Here is a 21,233-nt window from a genome sequence, read left to right as displayed (position 1 = left end):
ATGATGGGAGAACAGCTACGTCGCAAGAGGATATGTGTAACGTGGCACAAGATTATTTTGAGCAACTATTTTCTACGAGTGCAGGAGTCCATGAACCAGTGCTGGATTTGATGAGCCAGTGTGTTTCGATGGATGCCAATATCATGCTTACATCACCTATTACAAAGGAAGAATTGCGTCAAGCCCTTTTTCAGATGCAACCGGACAAGTCCCCAGGTCCAGATGGTTTTAACCCAGCATTTTACTAGAGATTCTGGCATGTGTGTGGTGATGATATTTTTTAGGCAGTGGTTTCTTGGTTGGATCGTGGTTACTTTCCTTCAAACCTTACAAAACAAATATATGTTTGATCCCGAATTGCGAAGATCCATACAATATGAAGGATCTTAGGCCTATATCTCTTTATAATGTTTTGTATAAGATGGTGTCGAAGTTTCTCTCTAATCGACTGAAACGTTTTTTGGATAAATGTGTGTCAGAGGAGCAGTCAGCGTTTGTTGAGGGCCACTCCATACTGGACAACGTGTTAATAGCTACCGAGATAATCCACTCAATGAAGAGGAAAACAAACGGATGAAAAGGGGAATTGGCTCTCAAGATTGATATTATCAAGGCTTATGATAAAGTAGATTGGGGGTTTCTCCGTGGCGTGCTTATGCGAATGGAGTTCAGTGAGAAGTGGATTCAGTGGATGATGATGTGTGTTAGTTCTGTTACTTATTTAGTGCTTATGAACTTTGACAGGGTGGGGCCTATTGTGCCTGGTCGAGGGTTGCGCCAGGGTGACCCATTATCACCGTATTTATTCATATTGGTGGTCGAGGGCCTCTCGACTCTAATATATAAAGAAGTTAATAGAGTTGATATTCATGGGGTACAAGTATGTCGCGGCACACCAGTAGTGTCCCATCTGCTATTTGCAGATGATTGTTTTTTGTTTTGTAGGGCCGATGTGGTGGAAGCACAACGTTTACTCACTATTCTTAAAACTTTTGAGGCAGCATCTGGGCAAGAAATTAATTTATCAAAGTCTGAGATGTTTTTCAGTCGCAATATGAGTGGGGCAGCGCTGGAGGATTTGTCACGCATTATTGGAGTTCGACATGTGATGGGTACCGGAAAGTATTTGGGATTACCTTCGATGATTGGTAGAGACAAGAGGTCCGTTTTTTCTTTTATCAAGGACCGTATCTGGAGACGAATAAATGCGTGGAGGGGTCGAGCATTATCGAAGGCATGGAAGGAAGTTATGATCAAATCAGTGTTACAATATATTCCTTCATATATAATGAGTATTTATCTTTTGCCGAATTCAGTTATAGATGATATTGAAAAGATGATCAATGCATTTTGGTGGGGAGGAAGGAGTAACAACCGAGGGATTAAATGGATGGCTTGGGAACGTGTGGCATACCCCAAAGAGTTTGGTGGAATGGGGTTTCGGAAATTTCAGAGCTTTTAATCTCGCTATGGTAGCTAAGCAAGGATGAAGTTTTCTATCTAAACCTGATTCTCTGGTTGCTAGAGTTTTTAAATCAAGGTACTTTCCACGATCTTCATTTTTGGGTGCTAAACTCGGTAATAACCCAATCTTTGCTTGGCGCAGTATTTGAAATTCGCGTCAGTTACTTTTATATGGTTGTAGATGGACGATTGGACATGGGCAACATGTCAGCGTGATGAATGATCCGTGGGTTAGAGGTGTTCACGGTAGCTGGATCCAATCCCCACAAAGCCAGGATGTGCATAGTTTGCGTGTGTCTGATTTGATAGCTGACGAGGAACGAGTTTGGGACATTGATAGGATTGAATCTTTGTTTTCAGATGATATGGTGTAAGCTATTCTCGACACACCACTGTTTACGGAAGTTCAGAATGATAGAATAACATGGATGATGGAACTTAACGGGAGGTATACTGTTAAGACTGGATATAAACTGGCTATGATGGAGTTGTTACACACTGATCGGTTCCATGTTGAGGGAGAGTGGCATAGAATTTGGAAGGTGAATTCTCCTCATAAAGCACGTAATTTGTTATGGAGGATTTGCAGGGGGTGTGTTCCTACTCGTCTCCGACTTCGATCACGACATGTACAATGTGAGGTGATCTGCCCCTGGTGTGATACGGCTGTTGAGGATGATTGGCATGCTTTTGTGGGCTGTACGGTTGCGTGTGAAAGTTGGTATTGGGCAGGACTTTCGACTGTGCTGCAAACCCGAGTTGGAACTGAGCGCAGCTTGGCAGATTTTGTTTTTGACATATGTTGTTCAGAAAGCCGAGACATTGCTGGTCGGGTGCCTTTACTTCTTTGGCAAATTTGGGCTGCACGTAATGATGTCATTTGGAATGACGCTCATCATACTTCAACAAGCATTGGAAGGATAGCATTAGATGCATGGCAGCAATGGCAAGAGATTCATAAACATCCATCACTACCGGTTGTGCAACACAGCCATAATAGAGTGCAAGGTAACAACTTAGTTTGGGAGAAACCGAGCGAGACATGGTTGAAGTGCAATGTGCATGCCGCGTTCCATGATCGTAACCATCTTACATCTTTTGCGTGTTGTGTTAGAGACTCCCGGGGGCAATTTATTCGAGCTCAAACGAAATGGCAACGGGAAAATATGACAGTTCTAGAGGGGGAGGCAGTAGCCTTACTCGCAGCAATTCACTTTGCTGATGTGAATAGATGGGACCGGGTTGACTTCGAGTCTGACTCTGCTATTCTAGTGCAAGCTCTATCGTCTTCCGGACATGGTGATTCAGAATTCTATGCGATTGTTTCTAGTATTATTTATCAGTTATCTTTACAATCCAACTTTGAGGTGAAGTTTGTTAGGAGACAAGCGAACATGGTTGCTCATACTTTAGCTAGGGCGGCCTGTTCTTGGGCTAGTCACCGTATTTTTAATTCTTATCCTTCTTGTAACGAACATTTGTTGATTAATGATAATAGTTAACTTTGTTTTGGTCAAAAAAAAATATTTTCATGTCAAACCAAGGTTACTGGAAAGATATCACAATTATCAACAACTTTCATGTTTATACCAAAGACCAATTCAAAACAGAAACATATGAACAAAACACAAAAACATGAAACAAAGAATGTTGTCACTGTGCAATTTCGATGTGACCTATGTGCAGTAATTTGACTATAACTCAAGTTTTATAAATCGTTTTGACGTCAGACCAACGGCAATAGAAAGCTAACATCCATACCTACAAATTTCGTGTTTACACCTAAGACCAATTCCGCACGAACCAATACCAATTTTCATATCAAAATTTGGGCACAGATGAGAATAATCAGAAAAATCAACTTATATTATTTAAACTTCACATTCATTCAAAATCATCACAATCAACAACAACAACTAAACATAATTCATACCCAATTCATAATATGACATTAACAATAACAATCATCAACAACCACAACTCATAATCATGAATCCAACCACAAATCAACAACAACATAACATAAATCATTAACTGAGCATAATTCATCAATTAAATTGCAATCCAAAACCCTATCTTCTTTTCAAACCCTAACTTCTCTAATAATCAAAATATAACAACAACAAACATGTTAAACCCTATTTCAGAACCATATACTTATGATTAAAGAAGGTTAGTCCCACCCTTACCTTAGATTGATTAGCAGCAAGGTCTACAAACTTCTCTTTCTCTGACTCTTCTCTTATCTTCTCTTCTCTCTAAACCTTGTTTTCTCCAAATCCTTGTTTTTGCATATATTAATCTTTCAACCTAATTTCTCCTCTATTTATATTACTAATTACTCTTCTTAAATCTGATTAGGCCCAATAACTCTCTTATTTCTATTTCACCCCCAAATCTACTTATTCTAATAATTATATTTCTTCACTAAATATATTCTTCCACTAAATATATTCTAATAAATAATAAAATAAAACCACTCAATAAAACACCAACATATCACATAATTTAAATAAATCATATAATTCGACTCTATCTCAAGAAAAATAATTAAATAACAAAGAGGGCGTTACATAACTCCAGACAAAGTTTCATATTAGAAGAAGCATTTAAAGTTTATAAAGACCTTATGCAAAGACCACCTTCATCAAACTTTTTACAAACCTTTTTCCAAACCACTATAACCAGCTTTCTCTTCTCAATGTCCCCAGACTAGATAAAATTTCTAAAGCATTTTTCAACTTCTTTGATTAGAGAGACAGGCAGGTCATAAATTGAACTACTGACTTCACAAGAAGCATTTTTCCAATACCAAAATTTGCTCAAATTTGCTCAAAATTTGCTCAAATTTACAAGGGGGGTAAACCTAAATTTGCTCAAATTACTAGGGGTGAAATTTTTCATGAAGGTGCAAAACCAAAAAAATTTCAAATTTCAAGGATGAAATTCAAAAAAAATATTCTACAAGGGGAAAACCGGAAATGACATATGTTACAGAGGGGTAAAGCACTAACACTTATTTAGCTATTTTACTTCATCATAATACTTCTTAATTCACCTCCTTAATTTATTGATAACTTGGCAACAACGACAATAGATCAACTACGACATCCACAACTTCGACTAGACATCAAGGACGATGCAACAACAACTCTTTAACTTCGACACTGCAACAACAACTAAGACATCATGCATGTGGTACCATTCAGGGCATAAGCCCTTGTCTTTATTGAGCATAAAAGGCTCCCAGGGCTTGAGCCCTTGTCACTTTTGAGCACAAGGTTCCAGGGCTTGAGCCCTCGTCGCTATTGAGCACAAGGCTCCAGGGCTTGAGCCCTCGTCGCTATTGAGCACAAGGCTCCAGGGCTTAAGCCCTCATCGTTTGTATGAATAGACTCAACAACTTGACATCTTAACATCCTAACATCTTAACAACTCAACAACTTGGCATCTTAACATCTTAACATCTTAACAACTCAACAACTAAGACATCATATAACAACGTATTCAAACATCAACAATTCGTCATGCATCTTTGTAAAAACATAATAAATTATACATAACAAATTTTCATGTCAAACCAAGGCTACTATAAAGATATCGCAATTATCAACAACTTTCATGTTTATACCAAAGACCAATTCAAAACAGAATCATATGAAGAAAACGCAAAAACATGAAACAGAGAATGTTGTCACTGTGCAATTTCGTTGTGACCTACGTGCAGTAATTTGACCATAACTCAAGTTCTATAAATCGTTTTGACTTCAGACCAACGGCAATAGAAAGCTAACATCCATACCTACAACATTCGTGTTTCACCTAAGACCAATTCCGCACTGATCAATATCAGTTTTCATATCAAAATTTTGGGCACAGATGAAAATAATCAGAAAAATCAACTTATATTATTCAAGCTTCACATTCATTCAAAATCATCACAATCAACAACAACAACTCAACATAATTCATACCCAATTCATAATATGACATTAACAACAACAATCATCAACAACCACAACTCATAATCATGAATCCAACCACAAATCAACAACAACATAACATAAATCATCAACTGAGCATAATTTATCAATTAAATTGCAATCCAAAACCCTATCTTCTTTTCAAACCCTAACTTCTCTAATCATCAAACAACAACAAACATGTTAAACCCTATTTCAGAACCATATACTTATGATTAAAGAAGGTTAGTCCCACCCTTACCTTAGATTGATTAGCAGCAAGGTCTACAAACTTCTCTTTCTCTGACTCTTCTCTTATCTTCTCTTCTCTCTAAACCTTGTTTTCTCCAAATCCTTGTTTTTGCATATATTAATCTTTCAACCTAATTTCTCCTCTATTTATATTACTAATTACTCTTCTTAAATCTGATTAGGCCCAATAACTCTCTTCTTTCTATTTCAGCCCCCAAATCTACTTATTCTAATAAATAATAAAATAAAACCACTCAATAAAACACCAACATATCACATAATTTAAATAAATCATATAATTCGACTCTATCTCAAGAAAAATAATTAAATAACAAAGAGGGCGTTACATAACTCCAGACAAAGTTTCATATTAGAAGAAGCATTTAAAGTTTATAAAGACCTTATGCAAAGACCACCTTCATCAAACTTTTTACAAACCTTTTTCCAAACCACTATAACCAGCTTTCTCTTCTCAATGTCCCCAGACTAGATAAAATTTCTAAAGCATTTTTCAACTTCTTTGATTAGAGAGACAGGCAGGTCATAAATTGAACTACTGACTTCACAAGAAGATAGTTTGAGCTTAACTTTGTCAATAAGGGGATGAAAATAGGATGCTTTAGGCTTGCTCTTAAAGATAGGGACTCCCAAAGAAGTAAAGGGAAGAGATCCAATCTGAAATCCTAGATTGTTAGCAATAGAAGTTTATCTAGAATGAGATATAGAACCTGAATATATGGTTGATTTTGAGGGGTTGATTCCAGGGGCGGGGCCAGGTGGGTTTGAGGGTGGCACCTGCTCACCCTGGAATTTTCCTATTTATGCCTATTATCATACTGAATGTTGCTATTGGCACACCCTCAGTTTTTCCTTTTGCACCTAGCTCAAGACATTAAAAGACTGAAGCGCATACTGTTATACATACATACAAACATATTCTCTATTGCTATTTGCACCGCCTAAGGTACCGTTTGGCCAGGCTTTTTTCGGTCTAAAAGCTACTTTAAAACAAAGTTAAAATAAAGCTCTTTAAGGAATAAGCTAAAGTTGTTTGGTTTCTTTATTATTTTTTAGTTTTAATTGTATTTTTAAGTTAAAAGTTGTTTGGCAAAATATTGTACAAAACTTTGAATTTATTACCTTTTTGGAGGTGTCCGGGGTTCGAACCCCGAACCTTGCATATATTTATGTGTTATCTTTATCAACTGGTAAAAGCTCACAAGGACAAAACTTTGAATTTATTATGAATATATCTATAATAGGTATATTTTTGTGTATATATAATGAGAATAGTTGGGTTTTTTTTTTTTTTTAAGGGAGAATAGATGGTTTTTTCTTTTCCAATTATACTCTATAACAAATTTTTGTTATAACAACCAATTATACTCTATAACAAATTTTGTTATAAGAATACCATATTTTTAGTGTCAGTCAAAAAGATAAGAATTTATATTATATAATATTATATTTATTACATTTGCCGGTGTCATTGAAAAAGATATGTATGGTTTTTTTAATAAGAAAAAGATATGCATAGTTTATCACAATACAAATGTGTAAAATATATATAAGTATAATTTTTTTAGGCAACTACACTTGTACTTTTAATTAAAATCAAAATTTTATAAAAATAATTATACGCATTACGCAACACTAAAAAAAATTATACGCATTAGTGTAACCAAAAAAAGCATACAGACGGACATAAAATATTACTCTAAACGCTAATGTGTGTGTGTGTATATTTCCGAGGTTGAAGAAAGGGAATAAAAATATTCGGTGTCATTCAATGACAGCGTGAATGAAAATATTTGCGAGGTTGTGATAATTAAAAGATATTGAAATTAATATATAAGTAATAAATAGATAATAAAATTCCTTCAAAAATAGATAATAAAATTAAATGGACCCTCTTTAAAAAAATTAAATGAACCGGTTCAAAAAAATAAAATAAAATAAAATGGAAGAAAAAAGCATATTGAAAAGATAAAAGAAAAGGTTGCCAACGTGAGTTGATGAGAGGTGCTTGTGAAATAAATTGTCAAGAAGTAGTTTTTTGAAGTAGCATTCAACAACTTTTGGTCAAAGCTCATTCCATTCAATTTTATGCATTCTAAAAAAAGTACACTTTTTAGAAGTTACTTTATTGATATTGTGTTTGGCCTAGCTTCTCCTTAAAAATGTAGAGAAGCTGAAAAAAAGCCGGGTCAAACGGTACCTTAGTTCAATTGACTTTTGATTATTAGGTGCTGTTATTTAATTTACTAGGATCTTAAATGCCAAAAACATAAATGCCTAAGCATTTTGCAAGTAAATTATATATTGTATACTACTCCAATAAAAAAAGTTCCTTCTCTAACTTCTTGTCCTTTTCTTTTGGACAATTCTTTTTCCTTTGTCTATAAAGACTATGATTATGATTAACTGTGTATAATTTAAATTAAACGACATTATTCTTTCAAATTCCTAACGATAAATAGTTGAATTTATAATTTTTCAAAAATAATAAGCTATAAAAATTAATGTGATTATTTGGGTAAAAGTAACAAAAGTGTGAATTTATGTGTTTATAATTTTATCATGAACATTTTTATTTATAGAAATCTTTGAAGATCTTGATTTTTCTCAAATAATATATACAGAAAATTACATAGAAATGAAGGACAAACTGACAGCAAGTTGCATTGTTAATCCGTTTTAGATGGCAAAATTATAATAACAATTAACGAGTTAAAATTCTTTGCACCCCCTGACCCAGGGTCCTGGATACGCCACTGGTTGATTCTTTTACCAGAACAATCAACATATTGAATAAATAACTCCTTCAAAGTTAATAACATACATCGCCAAAATGCACATTAATAATAATAATATGACAAAATTAAAGTGATTGAAATACACATGCCTCCAGATCTTTGGTTGATGTCTAGTGCCAAACTCACAAACTATTTTCTATGAAAAATATATATGTACAAAGTATGAAAATCAAACTCATTTCCAAATTTACTGGTTCTATTTTTTAAGGAAAATTCACTAGATCTATCTATATTATCCATTTTCAATGTACAAATTTATTGAGTTGGTTGCTCTTTTAAATATAAATGGCAATGACAATTTTTATAACATGTCAATTATTAAACCAAATAACATGGCATACCAAATAAAAGACGTAATAAATATGTAATAAAGTATATCTTTAAAAAAATGTAATAAAGTAACTTTGACATTTGGGAATGAGTTTAGGTATACCCCCATTACTCATCCCATACTCGTCAAATTGAGGATGGGTTTGTTGCCATGCCTATTTGTCATATACTTATTGAAATTAAATTTTGTATAATATTTTTTGGGTCAATATGGTTTTGGTCATATAAATACACAAACTTTTTGTTTTAGTCCCCCCAAATTTTAAGTCATTTGATATGTCTCTGATCAATTGCATCTTTCTCTGCATCTTATTTCAATATTATTTGCAAAATTCATGAAAAAGGGTATTTTAGTCATTTCCTGTATCCAAACTCATTTTAGTCCTTTAAAAATTGTTTGAGTCTTTTCAGTTGGTTTGAATAAGTCTTTATTTCAATTCCATGTCAAAATCCATTCCAAAAATTGTAGTTGAAGTCATTTTGAGTCAGTTTAGCCCCTAGGGGCATTTTAGTCTTTTCATATGTTAAAACCCTGTTTAATTTCTAAAATTTGTCTCTGAGTCTTTTAATTTGCTTGTATAATGCTCTTGCTTCAATTCCCTGTTAAAAATCCATTTTAAAATTGCATCTGAGTCATTTTGAGTCGTTTTTGTCCCCAGTGGCATTTTGGTCATTTCACACGAAATTTTGGCAGAGAGAGGTTACTTTAAAGTACCTCATTTAGGTAATTGGTTCGTTTTAGCCCGTTTTGTTGTTTTTAATCGTTCCACTTTACGTTATTTTCCATTTATCAATTTTAATTCAATTTTATTTTTAAATTTTTATTTTAGTCCTAAAAACTTCTAAAAATTGCACTTTAGTCCTTCAATTTCTAACATTTGCATTTTAGTCCTTTTTGTTATTTTTCTTTTTAGTCTTTTAATTTTTAATAATTGCAGAATGGTCCCTATTTTGTACCAAGTTTGATTTTGTCCTTTCTTATCAATTTTTGCAGGTCAGTCCCTTAATTTCCAGAAATTGCAAAGAGGCCCTTAAGTCCAAATTGGTCCAAGGTCGAATCAAAACAAGTCCAGGGACACATGTCAGCAAGCTATTGGCCAGAGTATAACACATGTCACCTATATAAAGGCCCAATCATCACAGTCCCAAACAGAATGCAACAACTCAGCAAAATTCAGTGACACATCACCACAAACAATTTCCACATTCTCTCTCTCCTCTAACAGAATCAAGAAACAAAATCCTTCAAGAACGAAGATGAATCTTCATCTTCTTCATTGAACCCTAATTTCCAGAATCAACAAATTCACGAACAATTGCAACAACATTCAACAAACTCAGTGAGTTCGAAGTGATTCTCAGAGATTTCTTGAGAAATCATCATCATCGAATCCAAATCTCTGCAATTCAAGCTTGAATTCATCACAAAGGTGACAAACTCAAACGATCACAGAGACGGAGAAGTGAGAAGAAGAGAGATCGAAGCAGAATCAGACCAGTGAAGAAGAAGAAAAGAAGAACTGATTTATTTTCAGTCCAAAACTTACCAGAAGCTTGCAAGGATCTATTCGTTCAAATCTCCAATCAAATTCAGGTAAACACATAAAAAAACTTCTCGTTTTCGCTTACAATCATCATCGAAGGTTTGAAATTGAAAATAAACGGTGAATCGAAGTGAAAACTTCGAAAAGTTTCGAAAAAGATTGAAAACCGAACCCTAAAATGTAAATTCTCCAAGATTCACCGTTTATTTCATGAATCCAAGTTTATAATCATCATCAGCGTAGAAAATAGGTCAGGTTAGGGTTTAGTTTCAGAGAGATTAGAAAAAGATTTGAAACCCTAGAACGTAAGATTCAAGTTCAGATCTGCTCTTATCAAAGCCTCGTTTCAAAAATTAGTCACAGAACCTTAAAGAGGAGGCAAAGACGAACGTAACGGTGTTAAAATTTTCAGAAAAAAGCTTCAGGTACGGTGGCGCCACCGGCGGGCCACCGTACCTGCACCGTTGTGCTCGTCGGAGAAGACGACGGAATCTTAGAGAGAAGTGAGAGCTTCTCTCACTAGGTTTGAGAGAAGAGAGAGAACGAGTGGTGATAATGATTTAGACCGGTCCACCAGCCTTTGTATAAGTGACTGAACCGGTTTGGTTCAGTCTTGGTCCACTGGTTTTGCGCCCTGGCCGTCAGATCTAGGGTTTGATCCAATTGGATCAATCCAACGGCCTTCTTTGATTCCTGGTGGATCCAGGATCCACTTTCCCTTGGGCCTGGGTTTGGGTTTAGGTTTCCTGCGTGGTTTCTTTGTGTTTTTGCTATTTTTGTCACTGCTTCTTGCTATTTGCACACCTACATGCTCAAATACTTTGGTAAAAATTACTAAAAATTTCTATATGTTTTGTGATATTTTTCTTAACCTTTTTGTGATATTTTTATGTGTTAAATCTTGATAAGAATATGTGTGGTATTATTTTTGTTAATTGTCTACTATTTTTGTTAAAATTTGTGAAGTGTTATGTGTTTTCATGCTTAAAAATCCCTTAAAAATTCTAAAAAATTCATACATGCTTCTTGTTATTTTTGTGATGTTTCTATGCTTTTTGTTTATTGAAAATCTTGTAAAAAAAATATTAACACATTTTCTTGAATTATTTCTTGATTTTATATAAAAAACCTCTAAAAATTTGCTCAATTCCATTCTATGTTCTTGATGGCTATTTGATATACATGATATATGACTCTATGAATTTTTAGCTACTGTTTGTACATAATTTTGATGCTTGTGTGTGAATCTTGATTAGTTGCTTGGTTTACAAGTTACATTTGTGAATAAATAATGCAAATATGCCTAAGTTTACTTCAAAAATTTCAAGTTCATCATATTGCCTTAATTCTCATTTTAAGACCTGATTCTAAGCCTTTGAAAAATGTGTTAGAATGTGAGAATTTTTAGCAATAGGATTCTTGCATTTTGTGAGTAAATGTTAGCCATATTTTTGCATTTTTTTGGCTTTATTTTGTGAAGTGTTCTATGCTTTTTTATCTTGATATTTTACTTGCTTTATCTTCTTTGATATTACCCTATGCTACTAACATTTTCTTGTCCCATGTTTCATACATCATAAGCATATGCTCCATCACACTTTCTCATCCCATTTCTTTACATTTCTTTTACTTTTAATTCATTTGTGTGAGATTAAGTTCTCACAAGGACAATCAAGAATCGGTATCCGCTTCCGAGGATTGATGATTTGATGGATCAGTTGGTTGGTGCGGAAGTGTTCAACAAGATTGATTTGAGGATTGTGTTGGGAGTCATGAAGGAGAAGAAGTTGTTTGCTAAGTTGTCGAAGTGTGAGCTTTGGTTGCCGTGGATCCATCGAAGGTTGATGCGGTGTTGCAGTGGGAATCACCTCAATCTGTTTTTGAAGTTAGAAGCTTTCTTGGTTTAGCAGGTTACTATCGAAGGTTCATTGAGGGATTCTCTAAGTTGGCGTTGCCATTGACGCAGTTGACTCGAAAAGGACAAGCTTATGTTTAGGATGCTAAGTGTGAGAAGAGTTTCCAAGAGTTGAAGAAGAGGTTGACTTCAGCTCCAGTGTTGATTTTGCCGAATCCGAAGGAATCGTTTGTGAAGGTGAGAAAAACACAAGAAAAGGGGGTTGAATTGTGTTAGACGTTTCTTCGTTTTCCCTAAAACTTAGAGGACTTAATTTCAGAAGCTTGAAGAACTGCTTCTGAAGGGACTGGTTAGGAGTGTATGCAGCGGGATAAAACAGAGAGAAAGGAAAGAAGAAAGACACAAAGAAATTATACTGGTTCCTTCCACAATCCGGAAGTAGTCCAGTCCCCCTTGCACTTCCAAGGAGATTTCACTAGAATGTAATTGTTTTATCTTGGTTTTCGGGTGTCAAACATTGATTACGTTTGAACCTTTTTAACCTTTGATATCTCATTTTTTCTTCGGAAGGGAAAAAATAAGCAAAACCCTTGAGAATCGAGGTCCGGGAGTTGTTTTCGCTACGGGAAGGTGTTAGGCACCCATAACGACTATAGTATCCTATAGGAACCGTCTTTAATTTCTACGCGCGCGCTTTATTTTTAAATGCTATTTGAAAGTGTTTATTTAAACCTAAGAGTTTTCTAAGTGAAGAATTGGAGGGAGAAGAATGTGTTTGAATTTTTATTTTATTTGAATTGAAGGAATTTTGTTCCTTGCCTACGTACCCGTTTAATGGATCAAATCCACCGTAGTTCTCTTCCAAAAATGTTTTTGCTTTTGTTGGTTGATTTTAAGTTTGAAAATTGGAATTTGAAGAATGAGGAAAAGAGGCCTCAAGGGCATAAGATTGGAAAAAAGTGAGGTGGAATTAGTTATTTTGCAAAATGAAAGTCAAAGTATGATTAAAATTCATTAAGATTTTATTTAAGAAAATAAAGGGAAAATTCAATGGGATCTTGATCCCAAGGTTTCTTTGGAAAATTATTTGAGTGATGTTATTCAAGTTTTTTGGAAAGTTGATTTTTCTAAGTGTAAATCCTAAGCATTCATCTAAACATGCAATCCTAAACATACATCTAAACATGCATATTCTAAGCATACACCTAAAGTGATGTGTGTGCATGTGTCGGTGCTTGTGTCGGTGTACATTATTAGAGTCCATTGTCCTTATTACATCATTGGCCTAGATACATTCTATGGTCTTGCAAGAAATTTAAATTGCATAAAAGTAAAGTACAAAAGTTCCTACATGTTACATTCTAAGTCTTGTTATGAATCAAAGTGCAAAGAAATGAAAGAATGAGAAAGAGATGGAAGATGAAATGCTCATGATGTATGAAACATAAAGTAGAGTGGTTAGTGAAAATAAGGCATAAAATGATAGAAAGGTAGGCAAGGAAATACTAAAACAAAGAATGGTAAAAATGACAAAAATAAAGTGTCAAGATGTAGTGGAAATTTATCATAACCTCTCAATAAGTACATGACCTATAATTCTCTTATTATGAGCAATGTTCAAAGACTTCATTGTATTATGAGTGTGAGAATTATAGGGCATATTCAAGTCAAGGATTATGACACATTTTAGGTCCATTTTAGCACTTTATTTTCACTCACACACATTTACATGACTTGTAACACAAGAAACTAATTACACATATCCATATGCAGCAAGAAACACACACAAACAGTAGCTAAAACTTCACAAAATCAAGTGGTATAGGTCACAAATATTCATCAAGAAATTGGAATTAGAATCAAGCAAATTTTCATCAATTTTTAGTACAAAAACATCACAAAATAGCAAGAAAATTAACACATTATTTTTTTTTAATTTTAATATGCAAAAATCATCACAAAAATACTACAAAATTATCAAGAAATGTATGTGCAATTTTTTTAGATTTTTTTAAAGATTTTTGGACTTAGAAATGTACAAGAAAACCACAAATTTGAACAAAAATGGTAAACAATTAACAAGAAGATACCACATATTTTTTTTAATCAAGATTTACCACATAACAACATCACAAAAATATCAAGAAAATGATCAAGAACCTATGGGAAATTTTTAGGAATTTTATCAAAGATTTTGAAACATGCAGAGGTGTAAACAGCAAGAAGATAACCAAAACACACAGACAGGGAGGGTGTGCGTAGCAAGAGGCCTGGAAACTAGGCTCAAGGGCAAAAACCAGTGGGCTTAGGGCGAACCGGTTCGGTTCAAGCCTGGACCGGTTCACAGGCGAACCGAACCGGTCTAACAGCTTCTATAAAAGTCCAGTACCGGTTTTTTCCTCCATTTTCAACATACATTTCTCTCTCTAAAACCAAAATCACTCTCCCTTCTCTCTAGAGTGTGAAGATCGGAGAAGAAGGTGGGGACGGCGGCCGGACTTGCTCCGACGCGGTGGTTGGCCGACGGCCGCTGCGTCGGAGTTTTTTTTTTTACTTTATTTTGAAAACAAATTACACTACCGGCTTCGTCTCCTTCTCCTCTTCTCGGATTCGCAACTAGTTTTTAACACAAGGCAATAGTTCGTCCTAGATCTACAAAAACCTTATCGACAAAAATTTTCTACCAGAAACAGCTTATAACCTACACAGAGATAAACATGTAACAGATCAAAGTAAGAAAGGGTTGAGAACACATTACCGATGGAAAGCTTCAACGGGAAGGGAACGATGAGCTCGTTGTTCTTGATTTCGAATCCGTTCTTGCTATTCTTTCTTCGTTCCCTTTCTTTCTGTTGCTGCTGAATTCGGTTGTGAATTTATGATTCAGTGTTATTGTTCGTTGAGCTGGATTCGGCTTCAGTGGATTTGATTCGCTGGAGTTCGTAATCCACGCTCTTGATTCGGTTTTGGCGATGAATCCGTGAAACCAGTGATGAATTGGTGATGTTGTGATGTATTTGTTTGCGATGAGTTTGTGGTGGTTTGCGATGAGTTTGTGGTGGTTTGCGAGTTGGTTATGGTGGTTCTGGAAAATTCTGTTACAAGTGTTCTTCGTGTTTTTGATGAATATTCATCAAGTTCATCAAGAATCTTGGGTTTTGATCTGAGAACTTGAGAGAGAGAAAAAGAAAAGTGTTAGTGATGATGTGTAATGTGATGAATGGTATTTTGACCATTGACTGTGACTGGACTTATATAGCTGATGCAGTGACTGCTGGACCAATGACTGGCTGCCACATGGCACTGGACTTGTAACAACCTTTTGGACCTATCTGCAAATGACTAAAAATAATGGACTAGACTGCAAAATTAAAAGGACCGAAACGCAATTTTAGGAATTTTAGGACTTAAAATGAAAATTAAAATAAAATGAATTAAAATTGGTAACCGGAAAATAACGTAAAGTGAAACGATTAAAAATGACAAAACGGACTAAAATGAACCAATTACTTAAATGAGGTACTTTAAAGTAACCTCTCTCTGTCGAAATTTCGTGTGAAATGACCAAAATGCCTCTAGGGACTAAAACGACTACAAAATGACTCAGATGCAGTTTTAAAATGGATTTTTGAATAGGAAATTAAAGCAAGAGTTTATTTAAACCAATTTAAAGACTCAGAGACAAAAAAATTTAGAATTTAAACAGGGTCTTAACACATGAAAAGACCAAAATGCCCCTAGGGGCTAAACTGACTCAAAATGACTTCAAATGCAATTTTTGAAATGGATTTTGACATAGAATTGAAATAAAATTTATTCAAACTATTTGAAAGGACTCAAACAAATTTTTAAAAGACTGAAAGAAATTTTAACATAGGAAATGACTAAAATGCCCTTTTTCATGAATTTTGCAAGCAATATTGAAATAAAATGCAGAGAAAGATGTAATTGATCAGAGACAGTTCAAATGGCTTGAAATGCAAGAAAAGAAGAATTGAGTTAGTATTTTTAGGTCCAAAATTAGGGTATAACAGTAATATCTGATTACAAATGCTCAAGCACACAGCAAGAGACTTCCTTTGCTCAAGCACACTTCGCAAGAGTCTTACTATGCTCAAGAACACAATCAAAAGACTTCTATGCTCAAGCACAACTACAAGAGACTTCTAAACAAACAAGATTACAAAGAATAATGTTTGAGGATGAACACTTGATATACAATCAGATACAGTCTCTAAGACTTAAGAATTTCTAAGATAAGAAGTTGAACCGTAGATAACCAAACCCATCCATGGCCATTCTCTAGGATGTAGTGCGGAGGCTAAATCGAGTGTTGTCTCGAATTTTAGTCGTCACGCGATACTACACTCAAGTTAGACCTTCTTACGGATAATCATGGAGCGAGTGTTGTCTCGTGACACCGTGATATACGTCGGAGAGGTTGCAACTTGGGAACCTTTTTAGAACCCGGTTACTATCTCCTAAAGCCCTAGATTCACCGGACACCGTGTCCACCCATGACTCCTCGACTTTGAACTCCAACCCACCATGTTTTCTCCGAACTTGAACATAATCATGCATACATGCATACATGCATAAACTTTTTTCCATGCATTTATCGAAGGGCTTAGACAAATTGAATTTGTACACATTGTAGGAATGGGGAAGACTAAGTCCTACAAGTTCAAGGAAGTGGATTTGGCTAGTTTGAGAGATTTGGCACTCAAGATCGAGGATCCGACTGGTTTCCGACATCGTTACGGGGCCTTACTTACTATTCTCCAGATTATTATGGATGAGAAGCTTGTGCACACTCTAGTGCAATTCTATGATCGGGACTATCGGTGCTTCACTTTTTCCGACTTTCAGCTGATGCCTACCCTAGAGGCTTATTCTTCCTTGACCGGCTTACCCATAGCCAAAGGGACACCTTTTGCGGGACTTGAGAATCCTCCTACTCCAATGGTTATTGCTAAGGATCTCTATCTCAAGACCACCGATGTCTCCAAGAATCTTGTCACTGAGGCTCACATCCGAGGGTTCACTTCGAAGTATCTACTTGAGAAAGCCAACCTCAAGACCACTTGTCAGGACACTCTTGAGGCTATTCTTACACTTCTCATCTATGGGCTTATTCTCTTTCCAAATCTTGACGACTTCGTGGATATGAATGCTATTATGATCTTCCACTCCAAGAATCCGGTTCCCACTTTGCTAGCTGACACATACCATGCTATTCACGATCGATCCGGCAAGGGTCGTGGGTACATTCTTTGTTGTGTGCCTCTCCTCTATAGGTGGTTTATTTCGCACCTTCCGAAGTCTTTCCATGATAATCCAGAGAATTGGTCTATTTCACAAAGGATCATGGCTCTCACTCCTAATGAAGTGGTTTGGCTCACTCCAGCTTCTAGAGTCAAGGAAATCATCTTTGGTGGTGGGAAGTTTCTTAATGTACCTCTTCTTGGTGCCCGGGGTGGAATCAACTATAACCCGGAGCTCGCTTTGCGACAATTTGGTTTCCCGATGAAAGAAAAGCCCATCAATCTTGCTACATCTCCTTACTTCTTCCACTACTCCAATGCACCCACAGGAATAAGAGAAGATTTCATAGAAGCTTGGTCTAAATTTCGGAAGAAAGAGGTGAAGCATATGGGTGTAAGGTCCGGTGTTGCTCACGAGGCCTATACACAGTGGGTGATAAATCGAGCGGAGGAGATTGGCATGCCTTACCCCTCCATGAGATATGTGTCTGCATCTATTCCTACCATGCCTTTGCCTCTATTAGCACCTACTCAGGAGAAGTATCAGGAGCATCTAGCTATGGAGAGCCGAGAGAAGCATCAGTGGAGGACTAGATACTATGAGGCTGAGAACTTGATTATGACTTTGGATGGAAAGGATGAGCAGAAGACTCATGAGGTCTTGACATTGAAGAAAGAGTTGGCTAAAGCTAGGAAAGAAATTGAAGAGAAAGATAGGATGCTTATGAGGGACTCCAAGAGGGCTAGGGGTACCCGTAACTTCTATGCCTGATACTGCAGCTATGAGTCTGAGTCTGAGTCTGAGGATGATGCTTCCACTTCCTATGCTTGAGGATTTCTGTTTCCTGTTGTTATTTTCAGTTGTTTATGTTGTTTTACATTCCAAAGTCTATCCCTTGGCTTAGTATTTCAAAGGGAATTATCTTGTAACACTCTATGATGGTTGATTGTTTTGTCTGGTTTGATGTTTCATTTGTTTAGTGATGTTTACAAATTTCTAATTTGTCTAAAAACCCTTCGATAACACAAAAAGAGTCTTTTTGCATATGCATTAACACATCTCATGGATCACATGCATTCATTGGTCACAAAAAGACTTCTCTCGTGCTCATTGCCTCCTGGTTCTTCTGCCGCAGTCTGAAAAGTGGCTCGTGCTCGCAAGGTCTACCAACCAGATAGAGTTCATCAAACAAGATTTTACAAGAGAAGAATCATGGCTAACTTTGAAGAAGAAAATGCTCAGCTCCGTGCCGAATTGGCTTCTATGAAAGAAGACTTGGCTAAGGCTCATGACGCTATGTCCACTATGATGGTTGCACAAGAACAACCAGCCACATCTGTTCCAGCTTCTACTGAAGTGATTCCATCTATCCCACTATCTACTGTGATGTCTGATGCTCGGTTTGTTATGCCCAATGGATGCCCTTACGGACTCTCAGCTTTCTATGCTCCTAATACTGCGGCTGGTATTTCTGGTATTGGCAATCAAGGACAGATTCCTGTGACAACTTTTACTCCTACATCTGCCTCTATGCCTCAAGTGACTACTGTTGTTACCGATCCTATTGTACACACTGTGCAACAGGTAATTGATGATGACACTCCGCGTGGACAAGACCCTATAATGGAGGCTATGAGAAAACAGTTAAGGGAGTTAGCTGGAGAACTCCGTGAGGTCAAAGCTAGCCGTGGGAACATTGCTTCTGCTAAGGCTCGTGATCAATGTCTGGTATCCTGATTTGAGGTTCCTAAGAAATTCAAAGTGCTAGATTTTGACAAATACAATGGAACTTCTTGTCCACATAGCCATGTCATTCGGTACGTCCGAAAGATGGCCAACTACGCAGATAATGATGCGCTGATGATCCACTGCTTCCAGGACAGCTTGATGGAAGATGCGGCAGACTGGTATACGGGTTTGAGCAAAGACAATATTCATACTTTTGAAGAACTTGCCTCTGCTTTTGAAAGTCATTATGAGTTCAATACCCGCTTGAAGCCAAATAGGGACTCTCTTAAGTCCTTGTCTCAAAAGTCAGATGAAACCTTCCGTGAATATGCTCAGAGGTGGAGAGGGGCAGCTGCCCGTGTGTCTCCGCGGCTTGATGAGGAAGAATTAACACAGACATTCTTGAAAACTCTGAAGAAGGAATATAAGGAAAGAATGATAATCTCTGCTCCAAACAATTTCTCCGATATGGTTACTATGGGAACTCGTCTAGAGGAGGCTGTTAGAGAGGGTATCATTGTTCTTGAAAAGGGTGAATCCTCAGCTAGCGCACCTAAGAAGTACGGTAATGGCCACCATAAAAGGAAGGAATCTGAAGTAGGGATGGTATCTGGTAATCAGTCTACACCTGCTAATGCTACTCACTTACCTTTGCCCTACCAATACATGCAGTACTCTCAACATCCTTTCTTCCCGCCATTCTATCAGCAATATCCTCTGCCACCGGGTCAACCACCAGTGCCCGTTAATGCCATTGCTCAACAAGTACAACAGCAGCCTCCTACTCAACAGCAGCAGCAGCAACAACAGGGTCCTCGGCCCAAGACTTATTTCCCACCAATACCAATGCGGTATGCTGATCTGCTCCCAACCCTACTTGCTAAAGGCCACTGTGTCACCAGACCAGGCAAGCCTCCGCCTACACCATTGCCTCCCAGGTTCCGATAGGATCTCACATGTGAATTCCATCAGGGCGCTCAAGGCCACGATGTTGAGGGTTGCTATGCTCTGAAGTATATTGTAAAAGACCTGATGGACAGAGGACGGTTGACTTTTGAAAATAGTGTTCCTCATGTTCTTGACAATCCACTTCCAAATCATGCTGCTGTTAACATCATCGAGGCTTTCGAAAGAGTTCCTGTTCCTAGAGAGGCTCCCGTTTTAGATGTCTGTAATGTTGCTTCCTTATTCAACCATAGTCATGTTGCTTGTTCAGAATGTCTTCAGAATTCTATGGGTTGTTTTGTGGTGCAAGATGATATACAACGCTTGATGGATACCAGGCACTTGATTGTCAGTGATGTTTGCGTGATTGTGCCGGTATTTCATGATTCTCCGGCTGAAAGTACATCTCAGACAAGGAATGTTGAATCTTTGGTGATCAGGTTACCTGGTCCGGTATCTTATGCCTCTTCAAAGGCAATCCCTTACAAGTATGATGCAACCATGATTGAGAATGGGGTGGAAGTGCCTCTGGTATCTCCAGCTACGGTTGATAATGTTGCGGGAGAAATTACAGCTCTGAGAAGCGGAAAGGTCCGTCCACCCTTGTTCCAGAAGAAGGTGGTCACACCTGTTGCTACAATAACTCCGCCAGTTGCTCCTCCTATTGACAAGAACGCCAGTCCATCAGGTCAATCTATTGAAGAGTCTAATCTGGACGAAATTCTAAGGCTTATTAAGAAGAGCGATTATAAGATTGTAGACCAACTGCTGCAAACTCCGTCAAAGATATCCATCTTGTCTCTGCTCTTGAGCTCAGAAGCCCACAAGAAAGTGTTAATGAAGGTACTTGAACAGGCCTATGTTGATCATGAAGTCTCTGTGGATCAGTTTGATGGAATAGTTGGTAACATTACTGCTTGCAATAACTTGGGGTTTGGTGACGATGAGCTCCCCGAAGCAGGGAAATACCACAACTTAGCTTTGCATATCTCAGTACACTGTAAGTCTGACATGATATCCAATGTGTTGGTGGACACTGGATCATCCTTAAACGTAATGCCCGAATCTACAC

The 21,233-nt window shown here is 36.8% G+C and overlaps 1 protein-coding gene across 1 annotated transcript; it reads left to right on the top strand.

Annotated features, from left to right (window-relative positions):
• The first annotated feature begins 1,895 nt into the window (after nt 1-1,895).
• LOC146916026 (uncharacterized) lies at nt 1,896-6,574 on the top strand. Its single transcript, XM_085721516.1, has 2 exons — nt 1,896-2,831; nt 6,443-6,574. Exons 1-2 carry the CDS (start codon nt 1,896-1,898, stop codon nt 6,572-6,574), a joined length of 1,068 nt encoding a protein of 355 aa, XP_085577642.1.
• The last annotated feature ends 14,659 nt before the right edge of the window (nt 6,575-21,233 follow it).

Source organism: Medicago sativa, chromosome 6 (assembly GCF_051527215.1).
Source record: "Medicago sativa cultivar Bolivia chromosome 6, Bolivia_mono, whole genome shotgun sequence".
In the NCBI taxonomy this organism is placed as follows: Eukaryota; Viridiplantae; Streptophyta; class Magnoliopsida; order Fabales; family Fabaceae; genus Medicago; species Medicago sativa.
Note: the sequence above shows the minus strand (reverse complement) of the source record. Positions and strands in the feature narration are given on the sequence as shown.

Bases quoted from the DNA above. Each gene is read 5' to 3' on its own strand.
- LOC146916026 (XM_085721516.1), top strand. From the start codon at position 1,896: ATGGAACTTAACGGGAGGTATACTGTTAAGACTGGATATAAACTGGCT. The intron at 2,832-6,442 runs GTGAAGTTTGTT...GGTTGATTCCAG, and splicing joins CTTTACAATCCAACTTTGAG to GGGCGGGGCCAGGTGGGTTT.